Source organism: Megalops cyprinoides, chromosome 10 (genome assembly GCF_013368585.1).
Source record: "Megalops cyprinoides isolate fMegCyp1 chromosome 10, fMegCyp1.pri, whole genome shotgun sequence".
NCBI classification, from domain to species: Eukaryota; Metazoa; Chordata; class Actinopteri; order Elopiformes; family Megalopidae; genus Megalops; species Megalops cyprinoides.
In genome coordinates this window covers 21,347,968-21,369,277 of record NC_050592.1, presented here as the reverse complement: position 1 = coordinate 21,369,277, position 21,310 = coordinate 21,347,968, and the positions used below count along the sequence as shown (strand labels likewise).

The window sequence follows — 21,310 nt, the reverse complement described above, 5'->3', positions numbered from 1 at the left end:
TAAACCAACACCCCCCCCAGTACCCCTCCCCCCACAAATCTACAACACTGCATTTTCTTGGGTTTCCAGAAAATGCTTTCAAAATGCACAATTAACCATGCACTCACACCACTTATTGCTGACTTGCAAGAGAAATGAAAAAAAAATTGAAGTACATGAAAGCCTCTGCACTTAGAATGTGATGTTAAATTAAAATCCATGGATAGGTGAAATATTTCAGCAAGACCGTGAGAACAGAGAGAAGGTCTCTCTGTTGAATGATTGAGATATATATATATATATATATATATATATATATATATATATATATATATGTATATTTTTTCGGCTTATGTTTCAGCATCACAGTCTTCCCATGATGCGTTGTTAACAGTGCCATCATGTTTTCTGTCATACAGGTTGCCTGAAACTGAAACACTCAATGACATTAATCACATGTATGTCTGATGTGTGGCATACTGCTCATGGGAGGTGTCCCACCGGCGGAGATTATCTGTAATCCGGGGACACAGAACACGCCGTGTTTTCGGCAGGGGTGTTTATGATGCCTGTGTGAGAGAGGTGGTCTGCCTACCACTGGCAGATGGGTATCTCAGGGTTGTCTGTAGCCTACACAAGCAACCGTCTCTTCCCATACAGCGACGGTTTCTGCCAACGCACTTAGTTTACTTGCTTGGGTGGCACCCATGTCCAGCCTGGCTTATACGTTTTACATGGCACAGTACACTTTACTTATAAGAAATATTGATATTGTATTCAGAAACACTGCAACAGCATCATTTCTATTCTGCTGCTGACTAAAAACTCCACTTGCTAGAATCAAGCAGTCAGTTAATAAGAATCAATCTGGGCTTACTCACAAAATGAAATACAGTACTCACCGGAGCACAATGGTGCATAATTTACAGAAAAAGACGGTTGAATCTGTATGTCTCTTATCATTTACATTTACATTTTGTCACCTGTACTTGGCAAATATTTTGGCAAGAATAAGGAATTTGAAATATTTCTGAATGTGTGAATCTTCTACAATTGAAAATGTTGCTCTCTTGACTCTCACAATGATCTTAAGATCAATGAAGGAAATGCATCTGAGAAATTGGGCTTTCTTCAGCCTACACTTAAGAGTCTCTGAAGATCTACAGTATGATGGCAACGTCAAGAAAATGACTTTTACAGCACTGCAGTGCTGATTAATACAGGCACACTCAAAAACATTGGCTCCTGAGTGGCTCAATCAGGAAGATGATTGTGTTGAGTGCATGCTGGGCCCTAGGGGTTGAATCAAATCTGCCCGAGTCATCTGCCAAAAAATGACCAGGAGCCCGCAGCAGCGGAACAAATTGCCTTTGTTCTGCCAGGGATAGGCGTGGACAGGTTGGCCAGAAATTCCTTCCTTCTCACTTCTCTCAGGCAATCTTGCAATTCTTCAGGTGCCCATCCTCAAAATGGCACCCACTTCACTGTGGTGTACTGTGGGACTTCTAATGCGTTAAATGCCACACGCTTGCCCTAATAAAAACCTAATCTAGTGCCTTTCCGCCTTCAGAGAGAGGTTTGTCTGGATGGTGGTGACCTGAAGTGAGTCATCTTAGCATTTTGAGATCCGAGAGTGAGAGGCACTGTACAATATCCACTTTCTATGGAACTGTGATCCATCTCAGCAAACCACCTGCAAATCCAGGTGTATTCATTATTCAGCAACATAGCACTTTGACTACATTCATTCACTTCACTTCCGTTTTACACCGCAGATGCACCCTTCATTTTGATTAAAACAAGATTTAAACTCCTGACATTTAAAATAGGGTTTTTTTCCTGTGAAATGGCAAATGTCCAACCAGCATACCATCTGCTTAAGTGACCATTTTCCCTCAAAGTCTCAGTAACTGAGTGTCAGAGATGAATGGGGCTGAATGATCTGTGCATATCTGCTCTGCATGGGCTTGTGTGTGCATATGTGCCTTTATGCAATAATTGCACAATTACACATTAACAGTGAATGTTTTTAGTGTTTTGCTGATTACAGTAACATACTTACCAGTAACAACAATTTAAGTAGGTGTCACCCATCAGCAGTTGATCTTTTTTTGCTGAAATGTATTTGTGCACCTCGCATTAAATGATTATAATAAAATAATAATGATATAACGTGATCAGAGATGGGTTTAGACAAGTTGTTTGTTTGTTCATTTGGTATAATCAAAATGATCAGATGGGATGGGTAATTAAATGCCATTCGATGGGTAGGTTAATGCTATCATAGATGCAATCAAGTAAGAAGTAATCAGCTGCTAAATAGGTGGTCCTTATTTAAATTGGTATGCTGCTTAATTCTTAATTTACTAAACAATCAAAAACAGTTTCAGAATTATGATCAGGTAGAGCCATGGTGCTGCTTTCCCCATTTAGAGCTCATAAGTCACCATTGGTACAGTATGTGTATGAATGTGTGTGTGTGTGTGTGTGCGTGTGTTCGTGTGTGTGTGTGTGTGTGTGTGTGCTCAACAGTGTGCATAATGTGTGTGTACGCATGTATGCATGAATGTGTGCAACGTAATGGGGGTTGTCAATGAGGACAGGGCTTTTCTGAGCCTCCTCATCGATGGCAGTCAAGCATGAGGAATGGGAGGGGCCAGTGAGAGATGGGAGGGGCCAGACAGAGTCCAGATGTCTGCCCTCCACTCAGCAGAGCTGAGTTCTCCAGAACAAGCTGATCAGTGAGGACTGCTCTCACCAAGGGAGCGGCCAGCGACTCTGCCCCTCTCAGCAAGACACAGCACGACACAGGTAAGCACATGCCTCAGCTGCTCCTGGAGGGGCGCCCTTCAGCGCAGCGCTGTAATGCTAAAGGTTTGCGCTGGGGTAGATGATGCCTCACTTATCTCTGCTTTCATCTGACTGCACTATAGATCCTTAACTGTTGATGCGTTTAAATGATTTAAGACAGAAGTATGTGTGCCCCAGGGGCACTTGGTCATGTTGAGGGGCTCTTCTCAGATTTTCTTAGATTATACTGTTCAATTACTGCCAAAACTTAGACAAACAGAACTTTAGACAATGGTTTATTTGTGTACTTTTTTGCTACTCTATATAAGTGCATCCTATGTAAAAAATGCCTTACATGTGCAGCTGCAGAGGGGGACGGAAGTGGGAGGGATTGTGCTATCTGGATGTGTCTATTTGCTTTGCATATTGGCAGCAGAGGTGCATTCCCTTGCCTAGATGAAAAAGGGAGTATAGCAATAGAAGTGAGGAGATAGAAAAAGAAATTTAATCTCAACAGAAATGGACACATACAGGAGACCTCAGGAAGCGTTTCTGTTATGAGCTCTCTGCCAAGTGTACCATGGCAGAGAGGTTTTTGACACATAGAGGCCATGAGCCCAGAGTCCTGTCTGTCTGATTATGTGCAGCTTTTGTAATTTTACAGCTGGTTGGGAGAGAAAGAGTTGAATAAAAAAGAACTGTACTGTCAGGAAATGAATTCACTATTCCCCCACACAGGGGGTGAGGTTGGGACAGTGTGAATTACCCAGTTATTCATGTAACTTGCTTTGATTGCAGTCAAGCACACTGTACTTCAAATTGCTTTGTTGTATTATTTGGTTCACCACACACTTTTCTGTCCCGTTCCACATTGTATTCTCACAAAATAAACACAGAACAAAGCAAGATGTATCTGTCAGCGCCCCACCTTTGATGATATGATAACGTTTGAATCTGTGTGGGCAATTGCAATTTACATCTCATATCCTTAACTGTTGTATTGAGGTGACCAATGTTACGTTATGCCTTGGAGAAATTCTAAAAAGCTGAGGGGGCCACTAGTTAAAGCGATGGTACATACATCATGTAAGCAATGCAATTCTTTGGTGTTGGAGAGAGACAAAACCCTGTTACTGAATGTTACTTGTGAGAAAATACCTCAGCCCATACATTTATTTCTTGCATTGATCATGTCAGTGCATTTGCATTAGTGAAGGAAAGTAAGTTGAAAACCAATTAGAGACTAATTTAATTTATATATGGTGCCTACAAGATTGGAGATCTTTTTCATACACCAAAAATACTGTTGGTGTAATTATAGATTTCTTATTGTATTTATTTTATTTATCATTTATTTAACCAGGAGAACCCCATCAAGATGCAGATCTCATAAATTCTTGTTGAGTCCTGCAAAGACTTAACAATACGAAATTAATATAAATGCTTTAATGCTGGATTTTTCCAAGGTTTCATGTACCCCTTGAACATACAGTCTTAATGCATTGTACACATATTCATTGAAAAACAAAGTTTTGATTGTTGAAATGTTTCAGGGTGTAGACTTGTGAATTATAAAATGCATTACATCTATTTTTTAAATCAATGTTTGCATACTGTTTCTACAGTAAAGATTTCAACAAAGAAACAAAAAGTGCAAACAAAAGTAGTTTACTGTGTGCAACATTTTATCTCTGCGTGAAACCTTATAATAAAGCAATAGAAGTCACTGGTCGATAACTAGCTAAATTGCAGTCATAGGTTCCAGCTGCACAGATTCTAGCTACTAACTTATCAGGGTGCTCCTGGGCCACACCCTTATCACAACATGTGCAGGCCTCTCAAATCTTTTCCCTGCTTTTCAAATGTATTTTAAATATAATTATTATATCATGATAATATTCCATGACTACAGTCACATTAGCTGAATGACTATGCATGTCAATTGATTAGTTAAATTAGTGGTATTTTATACGTGTATAATTTTGCAAGTAAGAGGCAGGCAATACATTAGTTTTAATTAAAAGAATTAGACAATATTGCGTAATATACATTTGCTTCTAAGTGTACACAGTCCTCCCACAGAATACAAGGAAACTGAATACAATATTGCATGTACTAATAAAGTCAGGCAGGCTTTAATCTGAACTAACTCAGCATCAGCATCTGCAGAGTCTCAGCGTGAGTCAGAATAGTGTCACCTCTCTGGTGTTACAATGAGCCACACCAAAATGACAGCCTATATGAGCCAAAACGTGCCCCACCTGTACCTCCTGTGTTATTTTTGGGGATAGGAGAGAGATGACCTTCAGAAAGAAGTCATGAAACAGGTGTGTAATTGCTGTGTGTGCAGGCAGAGGCAAAGCTGCACTTAGATGATGACTCTCAGTGCACACCACCTTTTTTTCTGCTTCTTATCTGTGGAGAACTGTGCCTAGGCAGACATACTGTATGTGTGACAGAAAGGGTGTAGTCAGTGTCCCAGTGATGTCATGGTGACAGTAGAGCACAAGGTAAGGGAGTGTCTTCTTACGTTCTAATGAAAGGGAGAGCAACACATCAACATCCACCGTGCCAATGAAGAGGTGTATTTCTTAGAGTGACCGAAGTAAATGACATCAGCCCACGTCTGAATGACAGATCGCACTGTAAATCTGCTGGTGACTTAAATTTAGCTGTAGTCACTTAGGGTTTATGCTGATCCATCAGTTGTGGACAAACTAAAGATTGACCATGTCTGTATTCCTTCTTAAAATAACGATCCAGCTTGTTCTCTGCGGCATTTTTCTCTGCAGTTAAACGTCCTTCTATTTTTACTGAAGCCCAAAGTTTTATTTGTGTATTTATTTTACAGACATGATCAATCAGATCAGATCTGCATTCATCCAAAGACCATATTTTGATTGCATTAGTAAAGTCTACAAATAACTGTTATTAATCCGCCAAATTGTGTCTTCTCTAGACACAAGATATTGTCACATAGCTCTTCCAAATAACAAACAGAGGTGAACTTTATGAACAAATCTAACAGGTCTGTTTAGGTAGATAATCGAACTGAGCTAACCTGGGCAAGTTCACAGTATTGCCATTATCAATTAAGTGTTATCAATGATTGAGAGGAATCAGACAGGGGTTTATGCTTCCCTCTGCACAGGAATGGCATCGAAGTTCTCAGCCGGCCTTGCTCTGTTCTTCCTGCTGGCGAGCGTGGCGGTTCTCATTGCTGTGGCCATTGTCCAGGTTCACAAGAGGAGCTATGAGTCCCCAGGGCTGAGGGTGAGACACACTGACGAACAGAACGCAATCATTTTAAAGACGCGCTGACGAGCAGAACATGGCCGTTTTAAAGACATGCTGGCAAACAAAGCACAACCATTTTACAACACTGACAGAAATGGAAGGAACACAAGTGAACACAACAATTGGCACAGGAAGGGCAGCCCCTCTTCCCCCTAAGTACTGTGCAACAGTGAGGAATCACTGTGGAATCATAGGACACCTGATTGGGGGCGACATGACATGGCTCATGCAGCTGGGCCACAGCAGCACTGGGCCAAATGTGCTGGCATCGTTGCTTTTAAATGTTTTTCCAAACGTCTACACTTTGTGCCTTGCTATGTGAGAGCTGTGCAAAAGCAACAATCATGGTGCAGTGGAATTCAGCGCTCTGATCGGATCAGAGCTGCAAACCCCCAACATCAGCAGCAAATTACAAACCATCCTCAAGGGCATGTTGCCACAGCGTCGAACCTTTGGGACACAGTATGTTTCCAGGGAGGGCTCTGTTTGTAATTTGTCACCGGGAAACATAATTCTTGTTAAATTTGAACCATAGCAGAGAGATAAACATACAACAGTCAGAATTCATAAGAACCATCACTCCGGTCCGATTTCATTTGAAGGAAGTATTCATTTCTAAACATTCGTAAATGAATGAAGGACGTTAACAGTTTATGTTGGGATTTGTGAGATTTTCCTGATATGAGCAGTGTGCATTTCTGTGTAATCCACATAATGGATCTGGATCTGTCCACCTCATCGTTCCCAATATCCCTAAAAGGGTTCAGTAGATTTGTGACGAAACTGATGATGTCAGGCATTTTAATAGCCTAACACCCCCTGGGGATGGTCAAGTTTCAGGAGTGTAACACATAAAAAAGCTGATGGTCTATTCTGAGGTGGTTCACGTTCAGACCAAAAGCACAGTGCACATTTTTCAGAGATCCTTATTATAGGTTGGGGCTTTCTTCAAAACTCTTCACAGGGTATCGTCCCAGGATGCACTCAGCCATTACCATATGGCCCCAAAATGCCATTTATACGGACAGAACACCATATAAGCTAAAGAATATAATGGGCCAAAAGCAGAACAGCTGATGAAATGATTGGTGGTGAATGAAAAGAGTGGACCTCTGTGAATAAGTGAGTAAAAATTGCAAGTGTAAATCTTACTCTGAATGTACGGCTGAGGCAGGCACTGGTGAAGGCTGGTGCTGTGGGACATCGTTCTTTTCTGTTCACGCAGTACGGGATTGTCCTGGATGCCGGCTCCTCACGCACTACGGTCTACCTGTACCAGTGGCCTGCCGAGAAGGAGAACAACACCGGCGTGGTCAACCAGACGCTCAGATGTTTGGTTGATGGTAAGAGCATGTCAGGCAAGGGGCACATGAGAGATCAGTGGTTAATCTTACATGTGATCTATGCCAACACAGTATAAGAAACAGAGAGCTTCCACAAGGAAGCACAGCTTTATCCTGATAATAACATTGCATTGAATATTTGCTCAGCAGCCGTCTTTACGAGGGGCAACTTACATGGATCATATATTTCTATCACTGTGAAGGGGCTATCATCTGCAAACACAGCTGGGTATTTTCTGCAGCAGATCAGTCTCAGCACTTTGCTCATAGGTACAGCAGTAATGCTCCATCTGGGATTTGAATCTTCTACCACACAATACCATACTTTTGCTCCAGCATTGATATGCGTATCCCACTGGACAGAGACAAGTGGTACATTAGTGATTAAACCGATCAATATCTGCCTCCTGCGGACAAATTCCCACGATTCCTTTTTGTGACCATCCCTCAGATCAGTAATAGAGAACTGAGGTTTCTGCTCTTTCTTTATGTTAAGGGCTTAGATCACCACATCACTGAATGGTGAAGCTGAGTGAAAGCAAAGACTTTACTGCTGTATACTGTGCCACCTGACTGTACATTATATAATCTGACTGCATTTGATACTCTGAGCAGGTTCTGTGCTTCACCCTTAGGTCCTGGTATCTCCAGTTTTGGCCAGGATGCAATTCAGGACCAAAAGACCTGGAATTCCATGGCGGACTGCATTAATCGGACCAAACAGGCCGTCCCCCTTGACCTGCAGAGCTCCACCCCCATTTTTCTGGGGGCAACAGCTGGCATGAGACTGCTCAGGTGACCAATGAGGAAAGACATCTAGCCTTAGCGTTCCTCTGAACTTCCCCTCCCGAGAGCATCCAAATATCACAGCAATCATACTGGACTCAAGTAAAGGGTCAGTCATGATCCTGTCAGTAGACTGGCACAAGGAGCAAGCACGCTCATGCCCTTACCTCCTGGTGTTTTTGTTTCAACATTTTGTGTCTAATATCGCAGAGAGCTTGTTCAGAGTTTCAGGCTTGTGATACTATTTATGTACTGTCTGTGGTACTCTTCATTTTAAAGTGAGGAGAGATCACCTATTGATGAGCACTGGATGCTGTTTGTGAGGCTGGACCTCTGTACATGTTTCTTGTTCATATTTTAAATATATTTTGCCTGGGGGTGCATAACCAACTCCTCCATTAGAAACAAACTTACTATATAGAGGACAGATCAGCTTAACTTACTGTTTCTGCTCCCTGGTCCTGGAAACACAGAGAACTTGGGTTTTCCTTCAAATTGATTTTAATTTCATTTGGTTTAACAGGTCTTTGACGACAGATATAGGATGTGTTTGTATGGGGTATATTTGTTTTTTTAAGAGAAGGATACAAGTGAAAGTAATTAAGTTATTTACATTCATTGAGCCCATTAAACAAATCTGTAATAGATTTATTCGGCTGAATTATTCAAGAGTAAGTAGTTTTCTAGTAAGGACTATAACAATTAACTGAGCAATGCATTTAGAATAATTGAGACTGCTGCCCCAGTTTTCTTGAAGGAGCAGATATTAAAAACATATTAAGTAAAAAAAGAGTAGTATAAGCACACCTCCAACAGGATATTTTCCCCAGAGAAAATATAGAAAAGATAATTTTCTTTTAATTTTTTGGAAAGAAATTTATACATAGACATCAACTTAATTATTGATATTTGTCTAAGAAACAAACTTCAAGCATTTAAGCATAGATTTTGAGAACAAAACGATAATATCATTGTTTGATATATAATATATATAATATATACTACTGTCTGATGACAATCAGTAGTCAGTTAACAGCTCAGTTAAATCTAATGAATTATTGTACTTGAAAGTTCAGCTGAAGTGTAAATCAGCACACACCGGTGTGGGTGCAGGACCGGGGGCTTGGAAACAGAGGTCTTATGCAGGTAAACCCAGGGGAATGGATCCCTTTAGCAGGGAGTGAACTCTGCTTGCCTCTTTATCTGTGTGCTAGAATTCAGAATGAAACGGCCTCAGATGAAATATTAAGGTCCATGGAGAAGTACCTGCGAAGTTTACCTTTCAACTTCCAGAACGCCTCTATTATCTCCGGGGAGGAAGAGGGGCTGTATGGGTGGATCACAGCGAACTACCTGATGGGAAATTTCCTGGAGGTAAGGTGACCGACAGATTCCGAGTCCTTGACTAATTTAAACACGAAACAAATTGTTTTCAGGCAAAAGAAATTTCATTTGACTTGTGCTTTTGGTTTATTAAATATTAGATGGCTTTTTAAAATATGACTGATGCATCACTGAACAAGGCATCTTCTGGGTATCCCATAACATTTTCGCAACTATAGTTAAATGTTTTAGCATTGTTGCCACATTATTAAAATGCCAGGAAAATTTTGTGAGAATGTTACATTTTATTTCACCTGTCCTGCTCCAAAAGACATCAAGACACACCTGCGCAAACATTTTCCAAAGTGTTTACAAATAAGGCCACTGCATATAGCCTATGATTACGGTGTGATCTGATCAGCCAGTGAAGAATCTGATAAATGAGCAATCCAATGATTTAATACGACAGGGCTAGACAGACGCATATAGCACATCTCAGTGGCTGTTGAACAAAACCAGACATGCCTTACAACACAATGTTAAAGGCCTTGGGGCAAATCTCATTGCTGTTTTTGTTCAGGATGGAGTCTTGATTTTGCTCTTGCTTAACTCTGACTGGTCCCTGCTGGTTCTTCATGCTGTGAACATGATGAGATCACAGAGGGCTGAGTAAGGCCATCCTGTCCCACAGAGGAACCTGTGGAATGCGTGGGTCCGTCCCCACGGTGCCCAGACCGTTGGCTCGCTGGATTTAGGGGGGGCCTCCACCCAGATCGCCTTCACCGCTCCTCTGGACGAGGGCATCGGGACCGAGGGATACACACGGGTTCGGCTGTACGGTTATGAGTACAACGTCTACACCCACAGCTTCCTCTGCTACGGCAAGAACGAGGCAGAGAAGAGAGTCCTGGCGGCGCTGGCGCAGGTACCCGTGCTCCTTCACACTTCGTTATGCTTTCGCTGGTGAACCGGCTCATATCTAACATGTGGCATAAAGCTGTAATTTTGCATCTTAGCCTGTCCTCCTTGCGTGTTCCTCCGTTGGACTCTCAGAATGATGATTGAGCTCTTATTTTAAGTGCCTGCCCTGGGCCAGTGTAATTAACGCTTTGCATTGTCTGTGTCTGGGAAGTCCATTAATACCCACAGCACCTAACTCTATCTGCCATCTGCTGCATTGAGACAGGGCTGGCTTTGAGAATGCAGACAGATGATACATTATGGGATGAGTGTATTGATCACACAATTTCAGTGAGTTTTGTTTCTTGTGGATAAAACGCCTGTGGTACAGTGTTCTGGTGCCAATTACTAATACTTTACTGCAGGAAAAACGACAGTAGGGATATCCTCCACTAGGATTAAAGATCAATTATCCTGGCCATTTGTAGGACCAGTTGTAATGGGTAGTAGATGCAGGGTCAGATTAAACATCCTACAGATCTCTATTTAACCACCATCCTTTGCCTGATACTTGCTAGCAGAAGTACATTGGAACAAGAATAATGATGCAATGCATTACAGCAGCTCTGAAACTGCACCAGTCTAGGTAATTATGTATGTTTTGTATTTGATAAAATCTTATCAAATAAGTAACATTTGGAGCCACCAAAAAGGCTGAGCTCTTCAGAATGTTACCCTGATGAAAAGCCTTCAGTTTCAGGAGAGGTTCCCCTCTTACAGAGCTCATCCTCTACAACTGTGGAGAATCCCTGCTTCCCTGTGGGCTTCAACACCAGTATGCCCGCTGCCAACATCTTTGGGAGCCCCTGCACACAGCAGCCCCCCAGCTATGACCCCGGGCAACAGCTTCACCTGGTGGGCACAGGGGACCCTGCAGGCTGCAGAGCCATTGTCCAAAGCATATTCGACCTGGCATCCTGCCATGGCCGGGCCAACTGCTCCTTCGCCGGCGTGTACCAGCCAGACATATCCGGGGATTTCATGGTATGGGCATCACACCATACTGTAAAAAAAGCCCCTGTTTTTTGCAGTGCTGATTTTTAATTATGACTACACTTTAAATCAATACAAATTTTGACTGAAATCAGTTTTAAAGGGGGTGCATCAAACAGATGGGGTTACCTTATACAGAGAGCACCATCAGAGTAAACATTCAGGAAGGTCAGCATTTTCCACCTGTTTTATCTGAAATTGTCAAATACAGCAATATGTCTTTCTGGATACGGGTCACTCTGAGTTTTCGTGCTCACTAATCTCCCAGTTCTCTCAGTAAAGCCAGACACGGAGAACAAACTGATGGGCACGGGTGAATGTGCATGACTTTGAATGAGTGAATGAGACTCCCAGTAGCCAGGCTGACATTTTAAACATGTGTGCTATCTCAGGCCTATGCTGGATTCTACTACACGGCTGCAGCTCTGAAACTAGGAAGCTCTTTCACTCTGGAAGCATTCAACTCCACTGCCTGGGCCTTCTGCTCTACAAACTGGACATCCGTGAGTGCCTTTTCAATATCACTGCAGTCAGACAGTAGTGCCCAAACCTTTGCAGAGTACTTTTTACTTTGCCATAGCTTAATTTCACCTCTACTGAAAAAGTATCCAGGGAGGCTTATGTGTGTTACATTACTTATTATCCACCTGTACTTGTACAGTAGGTCATCCACCTGCAATTCAGGTAATGTCCCTTTGTCTAAGTGTGCAATAGCAGTTCCTCACCTGAGAATCAGACCTACAACTTGTGGTACTGTGTGAGCGTAGTAGCTGGACATGTAGCTGCACGTGTAGTAGCTGAAGCTGTAGCTGTAGATGTAGTTCCAGTTGTTGCTGTAGTTGTTGCTGTAGATGTAGTTTTAGTTGTAAGTGCAGGTGTAGGCGACCATTTACTTCCATTAATGTGAAATGATCTACTATATTTAAATGTCAGGTCAATCACATAAATGTCTGGAAGGTCAAATCATTGGAGGACGCACTGCTGCCTGCTTGCCAAGAAGGCATTTTAAAAGTATAAAGCGAGAGACTGAGGACAGTTGCGTCTGTCACTATCCTCTGCATTTCGCATTTAAGAATATTATTTAAATAGTCATTAAAGGAGGACTTTTGACACTCATAAAAAGAGGTTAAATAGGAATTGGAATATCTGTATTGCTTTGATATACCATAATAGTAGATTTTGTTTAATAAGTAGACAGTTAATCAGGAATTAATCAATCATTAAGTTGAAGGACAAATGGCTTATGGTCTGATATTAGGACCTATAAGAAAACAGGTTTAAAGTTTTAAAAAAGGAAGAATTAAGTCCAGTTCTTATCATTTAAATGATGACACTTTGCATATGTATAATAGTGTAACTCTATGTCTTTTTAGCTTAAAGAAAACTATGCAATACGGGAGATTTATCTGAAGTCTTACTGCTATTCAGCAAACTATGTCTACACTCTGCTGGTGGAGGGCTACAAGTTCACTGCTGATACATGGAACAACATTCAGTTTAAAAAAGAGGTAAGTCTGTTACACACTGCCCACAAATGTCTATTGGACAGAAACCTCTGTTTAGAAAGAATCAAATAATGACCTGAATTAATTAATCTCAGTTATAGGCATTATCACTGATTAAAGTATAAGAATCTCTATTTTCGAGCTTATGTGAAAACATTCACCAATTACAGTTTGAGTAAGTTGATCTTTTCATATCCAATTTTCGTACGTTGTCTATGACCTACCAGCAGTGCAGAGATTCTACTCTGTGCATATTCCCGATTAAACAGGAACACAAAGTATTATTGCATATCTTTCCTTCTTGTTACGTTTTTTAAATCTTATTCTTTAATCATTAGTATTGAAGTACAAGGACAGAAATTCATATCATTCACAAATGTTATTCCAGAAAACATGAGGATCACATTTGTTCACATCTTCAGGTAGCCTTTTAAATAATATCCAACAAAAAACATATCTACACCATAATTCTGAATTTTCACTGGTTTCACTGGTGAAAGTTCACTGGAAGCTTCTAAAAGTATATAAGGGCATCCAAAGGCTTTCTGTTTCCCTGGCGAATAAACAGAAGTGATACACAGAGGAGCCTTATCATTAGCATGCATCATCAAAATAAACAGTAGAAACCCCTTAAAGATGCAAACAAATGGTCACTGGCTTCCTCAAACTATATACAAACACAGCTATAAAAGAATTCACAATAGGCTGAATGGCTCTGCTGTTGAGTTTTACAAGTGATTATTAAGCAATATAAGGCTAATAGGTACGGTGGCCACCCTCCTAGGAAGACAACATAAACATACCTTGTATTTACAAGCTGTGACACAAGTGGTTTGAGAGACAACTATAAGTTCAAAACCAACAGCTGGCATCTCCAGGATACAGGATCAAAAAGTATGATTCATGATTGTGGAATTTATACATGTTGCAAAGAAGAAACTTCTGAAGGCAAACTACAAAATAGGCATGTTGAATTTGGCAAACTACAACTGAATCTGACTGTTGGAAGCATTCCTTATTGTTAGAGTAATTAAAACTTGATCTTTTTAGATCTAATCATCAGTGTTTAAAAACAAGCTTTTGTTTAGAAATAAAAACTGTGCTCACTGTACTATGGTAAAGGGTCTATTATGGTTTGGGTAGCTTTGCATCTATGAGTCCTGGACCCCTTATTAAGATAGAGGGAGTCATGACCTCTAACACATACCAGGACATTTGGGCCAAAAGCATTGTTCGCTCTACAAAGAAGCTCCAGCTTCATGAAAATGGACAGTTCAGCATGACAACAATCCATAGTATTCATCCAAATCTACAAAGACCTCAATCCTAACATTTATTTTTTGGCCTGAAGAAAGCAGTTCACAAAGGGGTTACTTGTCTCTATTAAATCCATAGATAAAAACAGCATATTTGAATTTTAGACTATTATATAACAAGCATTGTATTAACATTTTCCGGTCCCCAAGTCTGTGTTTCACATGGCAAGGGTGTTTATGTCTTCTTCCACCAGCAGGGGGATATCCTTTATGCAGAAGTCAGAACATTAATGTCTCTTTTGCATCACTAAATTTACACTAAATAGCTACCCCCCATCATCTTCATCAAAAATACAAATGGTGGAATGGGCTACTGTTGAATCTGTGTCTGAATGTTTTCATGAGTTGAAAATAAAACGACCACAAACCCTCAGTAGTGGTTGAGTGTCACATGACTCATATCGGACCAATTACAGAGCAGAAGAGAAGGAGCTGGCAGAACTGTAATTCAAAATTAATAAGTGCATTGCTCTGAGTAAGTGGGTTGTGTCTTGTGCCTGAACAAAACAAACACATTTATTTCTTATTGGTTTATAATGACACACCTCTCTTAGGTGAAGAAGAACAGTATAGCCTGGTCCCTGGGCTACATGCTGACCCTCTCCAACATGATCCCGGCAGAGGCCAAGCTGCTGCGGCTGCCCATGGATAACTCTGTCTTTGCCGGCCTACTGTTCATGTTCTCCGCTTTAGCCATCCTCAGCCTCATGTTCCTCATCATTTCACTGGTGCGCTCCTGTTACTGACATCCACCAGAGGGCAGTGCTGAGATCTCACGGCCTGTGAGAGGATACGACCTCTGGCCACAGCAGTTTACCTGGGCAAGAGGGAAAGAAGAACTGCAGATTGATGCAGGTCCGCAAAAGGGTGTGAGGAAGGTTTGTTTTTTTGTTTTGTTTCAAAGAGAAAGGACGGCAAAAGAGGTGTGCCAAAATCACATTTAAATTCCAACCTTCTTTGGTGCCTTTGTCTTTGATTAATGTCTTGGACAAAAGGGAAAAAAGCAAATACCGAATTAAGAGTTTTAACGTGACTTTCAATGGCTGTAATGAACTGGAGCATTGTTATTTATTTATTTTATTTTGTTACAATGAATCTTGATGGTGACTGTTAATTTTGGAGAATATGACAAGACATTTATACTTTATTTACATTGTGTTCCAAAAAAGCACAAAGGACCTAACATGGATACACTCATGTGCATACTGTGATAAAGAAAAACAGCATGGTGGAATGACCTGTGAAGAAATTGTGTGTCTGTATGCCTGTCTGATTTATTGTATTGTATTGTATCAAATTTGTATGGATCACTGAGTCATTTGTTTGTATATCACTGGTCCAGTTAACGTCTGCAATGCCTCTATATACATTTTGTCCATATGTGTATGATGTATTCACATTAAACTGATGAATGATTACCCAAGCATGAATATGGATTTTCATTTCTGATTGCAGAAAATGCTGTCAATATATGACATCTGGAGTTTAATGTCCTTCAGGCCTCAGTCTCACAAAGTGAATCTTCATGGATCAGTTAGACAGACTTATGTGACTGCTCTTAAATTCAGCAAAAAGACCTCACTTGTGTAAGGAAGAGTCAATGTAATTCAATAAGTGATTGTCTGAGAAAGTCTAAATGTATTGACCTCAGCTCCCCAGAGGCCAGACCTGAAATTTTCACCAATCACTGAGGAGCTCAGTCCGAGCTGTGCAAAACTGGTTGGGTTAATCTGTGAGATGTAACCTGGAACAGTACCTTTTGTGAAAACGAGAGATTACAGACCTCAGACTGCAGAAGGTATTTGTAATTCATCATGCAAAGTCTTTATAGAGAAATATTTTCTTTTGTCTGTAAGATTATTGAGGTGGAGAGATGATGGTTTTGCTAGAAAGAGATTAATGATCAAAATTTAGTTTTATCATATTTTGAAAGGTTATTATATATTGCCATATAAATGTAAGAATTCTACAGAATGTGCACTAAGAGCCTCATTGCTCTACGGCACACGTGGTTCATCCCATGTCCTACAGGTCTCCCCATGAGCACTAACCCTGGGTGAGGATCGTGTATTCATCATTAGTTAATCAATAAAGTAAGAATTTACTCCAACCATTATCAAGTATTGTGATTAGCATAGTATATCTTGCGGATACTTACATTTATTTGTTATTCATCCACGAAAACAAGTACATAATCCGTTCTCTTGTGAAGAAAAAATTCTGTAAAATTTAAGAAGAGACACGTTTTGCGACGTAATCACGTCTATTGACGTATGCACGGAAACATGTGGAGACGAACTTTTTTCTGCAACGGAAGCGAGAACGTTTCTTTTTGGCTCAGAGACAGCCAACATGGTGAGCACATGAAGACGTTTCTTGTTAATCTTTTTACAGAAACACCTAAGAACACACAGAGTTGTCGGGTCGAACAAAATGGAATCAACTGTATTATTTAGATAGCTAACGTATCTGTGTTAGGTCAGGTACTCTGCAGTTTAGCTAGCCAACTAACAGAATGACAGAATGGACAATACAGCCACTGTAAATTAGGTAGTTAGATCCATTGTCCAGCATCACCCTGCTACCTAGCCTGTAACATTTATGCTAAGTAATTAATGGCTTGAACTGTTGTCTGGTTAGCAATATTAAAATTTTGGTACATAGCCTGGCAAGTGTATGGCAGGTTCTTAGGTAGAGATCGTTTGTTAGTGATCTCGGTACTGAAAACTAGCTGTAGCTAACCGGCTACAGCACACATTGAATTGCATGCCTCGCATATATCTTATCTTTTCGGTTCTTGGCTAACCAGGCAGATCTACATATTAGCTAGCAGTTCACGAAACTTAATATAGAGAAGCAGTTTTATAAAACCTAGTAAGTAACAACTAGATTCTTGTCGGGCTGGCTTGCTAACCACAGCACCTTGGTGGCGAATACAATTTAAAAAAAAAAAAAAAAAAAAAAAACTAACTCGTCTAATTTTGTTAATTTGAGAAGGAAATTTGCGTATAGATCGGTCGTCTTAATTTTTTTTAGTTGGATTAGCAGATATGTTTCTTGCTAACTAACGTTACCGCCTGCACGCCACATCAACAAAACTTTGTCAGCGCTACAAAACTAGGAAAGGAAAAAAGCACGCTCAGATCTGCGGGTGAGATACAGCCCTAATGCTAGATGAGTTGTATACGATTCAAGTCTAAACCAAAACACAGATAAGTTGTTGGTGCGTCCTTGATGTGCATTCATTTGTCCCTCAGTGAGGTACTTGCCTAAGGTTGGCTTCACTGAATAACCAACTGAATCAATTTCCAAAAAAAAAAATTTTTACCTAACTATACATAATTAAACAAAGTTTTGGAAGTCACCTTGGTTAAGGGTCCATGCAAATAACTATGAAGGAATAGTCTATTCGGTTATTTCTGATTTAAATGTGATTATTATGGTAGGAATTTTCTGGAAGTTATCCCTGAACAGTGTCCTCACAGTGTCTGTCCTATTGCACAGGTGTTCAAACGCTATGTGGAGATTGGACGGGTGGCATATGTCTCCTTCGGGCCCTATGCTGGCAAGCTGGTAGCCATCGTAGATGTCATCGACCAAAACAGGGTAGGCGAGCTGCCTGTTTGATACCTGCCTGTGATGTTTGTTTGTGACACCCTGCCTGTATGAATGCCAGCTTGCTGATCTGACAGTGTCGCTGTTTCTCAGGCCTTGGTGGATGGCCCATGCTCTGGGGTGAAGAGGCAGGCCATGCCATTTAAGTGCATGCAGCTCACAGACTTTGTCATTAAAGTGCCACACAGGTAAGATTCTGGTGCACTGCGCTCCAGTTCACAGGAGAAACTAAGGTGTGCTGTACCTCAGTGTGGATTAGCACTGATTCAAGGAGAGTTTTTCACAGCCTTTGTTACACATGCATTGATTGTGTGAAATGTTGATATAAGTAGTCTTATAAATAAAACAAACATCCCGAATGATAACATTTGGCTTCTTAACTGGTGCAGCATCCATTTTGGCTTTGCAGACCAGAACATAGTCATTTTGTGGTCTATGCCTAAAGTTAAGTCTGAGTCTCAGTGGTGATGTTTTAGTCTCATGTAAAGGTAGGTAACATCAAGTAAATACAATTTCTGAGGCAGTAACCATGCTTCATCTGATGTGACTGCAGCTAAAAGGTATGAGAATGGGGAAAATGGACCGCATGGTCCAGTATGTTCCTATGGACATTGAATATGGGTCCATGAACCATTGAAATTGGGGTATTGAAAATGTTTGGGGAATTGAAAATGTTTCCTGCTCACTGTTGTGATTGACAGCGCTCGACAGAAGTTTGTGCGACGTGCGTGGGAGAAGGCCCAGGTCAGTGAGAAGTGGGCGCAGAGCAGCTGGGCCAGGAAGATTGAAGCTCGACAAAAGGTATGAGGAAGCTGGGGAGTGGACTGGGGAAATGGTGTGGCATTTTTCCACCCCAGTATGTGTTTATTGGAATGCTGTATACAGACAGAGAGGGAACAGTGGAAGACACCCAAAGGAGCTATACAAATATACAGTAAGATTGGAGAGCATTTGTGTTAGTAACCGTTACACTCATTCAGTTTATATGAGCAGTGCAGTACTATTAAGAAATGAAACCAAACCAAGGCATGGAAGTAGTTGTAACTGAAACAGATGAAGTGCCAATGCTGTACTGTAGTGTTCAGCCACCTCTGTGGTTTTCCATTGATTAGTTCCAGTGTGGCATTGTTCAGCGTATCTGAGCAGTGAGTGTGCAGTTACCTGTTTCCTGCAGCTCTCCACTCTGATCACGTTAAAGCTGTTTACTCTGTTTGTGTAGTGCTAGCTTATGTGCTCAGATAAAAACAGATCAACTAATGTTGGATGATTTTTTTTCCTTCTGTTTTTTTTTTTCTTCCCCAAAGAGGGCTAAGATGTCAGACTTCGACCGTTACAAAGTTATGAAGGCCAAGAAAATGGTATGTTGTGTTTAAGATTGCTAGTTTTATTAAAATAAGAATCCCTTCTGCCTCCCTGTTAAGTCTGTCAGAAAACAGATCTGAATAAGGAGGTCTGTTTATCACATTTAAACTGATGTCAAATGTCTGGAGGACATGAAAACCCTCACCCTTTGTGAAATTTGTGATTGACACAAATGTGTGCACTGCCTATCGCCAGCCTACTACTACATAAATATACATTTGAAGCCTTTGGTAATCGTATCGTTACTAAGGTATACCAATAATTCTCTTGTTCGATAGAAATCTCCTTTGTACATAAGCCTCTGGTATTGGTTCATTGCAGTATTGTGTGAGTGTCTGATATGCTCCAATTCAATATCAGCAGATCAACCTGCAAATATATAGCTTGTTAACACTTGTATATCTGCATATTTCTTCAGACCTCATTGGTTCTCCTGCAGTGCATTGTTATCGCAAGGCTTTTACCTGAAGTAGGTTTATAGCATGGTTATACTGTGGCATGCTTTGTGTATGTGCATAAAGTATGTACTGAAGGTTTCTTGGTGTTTGCCACAGAGGAACAAGATCATCAAGCATGAAGTCAAGAAGCTACAAAAAGCTGCAGTGAAAAAGGCATGAATTGTCTAATAAACATCTTCATATGCTCTGAACAGTGTTTTTCTGTTTTTTTTTTTTAACCTTTCTGTGTATGAGCAAAAATCACAGATGTTCAGAGAACTCAGATGTTATTGGTGTTTTAGGATTATTCAAATTTAAGGTGGTGTTTAATTTAGTTGTCTTAGTTTTCAACATCTACCATGCTATATTGTCATGAATAACAAAAAGGAACACAGTAAGTGGTTATTGATTAGGATTCTGCTCCAGCACAAAACATTGTATTTACAAAGCAGTTTCAAGGAACATGTGCAGCTTGTCCAATGTTTTATGTATTTTGAGTCTGTTAAGAGACTACTGAAACACACCAATTATATAGAACACGTCAGTGAATAATGTAATTCTTTAAACAAGTGGGTGAAATTTGACTTCAATAGAGCTCAGTTCCATCCAAGATGTCAGCTACTTTTTGCCAGAAGGGGGCATTGTTGTGCCACTATTTATTTGAGCTGGAAGAAAACTGCACACTGAGGAGGGTTATCTTATTTTACAACAGGACCTGTTTTGTGGTCCAGTAGGAGGCAGTGTTCCCTCAAGTAAACATATTTTCCTCCTCGGAAGATATTTGAGTGTGAAACACGATTTGCAGCCTTGACTAAGTAATAGTTTGTAGAACAACATTTAAATGCATGGGGTGTGTGCCCTTCTTGAGGCACTTTGAACACTCTATATAGAAACATTGGATTTATGTATTGACGGCCTGTGTTAGAAATCCAGGACTTAGATCAAATTATTCATGAGAAAATTGCCAAATGCAGTGACCATTTTTCATTCCAGGTTGTAATTTATAGGAAGAAGAACCCACATGTCCTATGTGTTTCTTTCTGTCGCAGTGTCTTGTGAATATTTTTTGTGAAGCAGTCCCATGCTTCTCTCTCAGTTCTGCTACAAGAGCAAAAGCAATTGTCTTTTATGTTTTCATTTTATCATTGCAGCCTGGAATAGGAGCACTGAGTGGATGTTCTTAAGAGACTTCATCCACCTTTATATTAGTGTTTGGACTGATAACTCTGGAAACAGCGCCGTGATGGATATCACACATGATCAACCACCGGTACCAATTGCAAGCCTGTTTGAACTGGTCTGCTTTGCTTTTTCCCCTGAATGTCAGCCCTGTGACAAGAATAGTGGAAGATGTTGAAAAAAAAAAAGTATTTATGTGCTTTATACATTTATATGGTATATGAATGCTGGGGGGGTTGTTTTTTCATTGGTCAATATATGCACAAAAGAGAATATTTTTTACCCCAAATTAAGGTAAAACATGTATGCAGTACCCAGAAAATAGGATATAGATGTTGTGCTTTCTGTTTGGAGTCTGTTTATCACTATTATCAGACAGAACCCAATCTGGCCAAAGGAACACAGACACCGGTGTGAAATTCAGG

The 21,310-nt window shown here is 40.5% G+C and overlaps 2 protein-coding genes across 2 annotated transcripts; both read left to right on the top strand.

Moving 5' to 3' along the window:
• Positions 1 to 5,922: 5,922 nt before the first annotated feature.
• entpd3 (ectonucleoside triphosphate diphosphohydrolase 3) lies at positions 5,923 to 15,103 on the top strand. Its single transcript, XM_036539825.1, has 9 exons — positions 5,923 to 6,042; positions 7,292 to 7,409; positions 8,045 to 8,204; positions 9,410 to 9,569; positions 10,210 to 10,443; positions 11,199 to 11,462; positions 11,864 to 11,974; positions 12,845 to 12,979; positions 14,847 to 15,103. The coding sequence occupies exons 1-9, from the start codon at positions 5,923 to 5,925 to the stop codon at positions 15,036 to 15,038; spliced, it is 1,494 nt and encodes a 497-aa protein (XP_036395718.1). The 3' UTR covers positions 15,039 to 15,103.
• A 1,493-nt stretch (positions 15,104 to 16,596) lies between these two features.
• Positions 16,597 to 19,886, top strand: LOC118785093 (60S ribosomal protein L14-like). The gene is made up of 6 exons (XM_036539629.1): positions 16,597 to 16,647; positions 17,797 to 17,898; positions 18,001 to 18,095; positions 18,609 to 18,708; positions 19,212 to 19,265; positions 19,824 to 19,886. Exons 1-6 carry the CDS (start codon positions 16,645 to 16,647, stop codon positions 19,884 to 19,886), a joined length of 417 nt encoding a protein of 138 aa, XP_036395522.1. The 5' UTR covers positions 16,597 to 16,644.
• The last annotated feature ends 1,424 nt before the right edge of the window (positions 19,887 to 21,310 follow it).

What these genes read in the sequence shown, in the direction of transcription:
- entpd3 (XM_036539825.1), top strand. Translation starts at nt 5,923, where the DNA reads ATGGCATCGAAGTTCTCAGCCGGCCTTGCTCTGTTCTTCCTGCTGGCG. An exon ending in TGATGGGAAATTTCCTGGAG is followed by an intron (nt 9,570 to 10,209) that starts GTAAGGTGACCG and finishes CCTGTCCCACAG; the next exon opens with AGGAACCTGTGGAATGCGTG. An exon ending in ACATTCAGTTTAAAAAAGAG is followed by an intron (nt 12,980 to 14,846) that starts GTAAGTCTGTTA and finishes CACCTCTCTTAG; the next exon opens with GTGAAGAAGAACAGTATAGC.
- LOC118785093 (XM_036539629.1), top strand. An exon ending in GTCATTAAAGTGCCACACAG is followed by an intron (nt 18,096 to 18,608) that starts GTAAGATTCTGG and finishes TGTGATTGACAG; the next exon opens with CGCTCGACAGAAGTTTGTGC. An exon ending in TTATGAAGGCCAAGAAAATG is followed by an intron (nt 19,266 to 19,823) that starts GTATGTTGTGTT and finishes TGTTTGCCACAG; the next exon opens with AGGAACAAGATCATCAAGCA.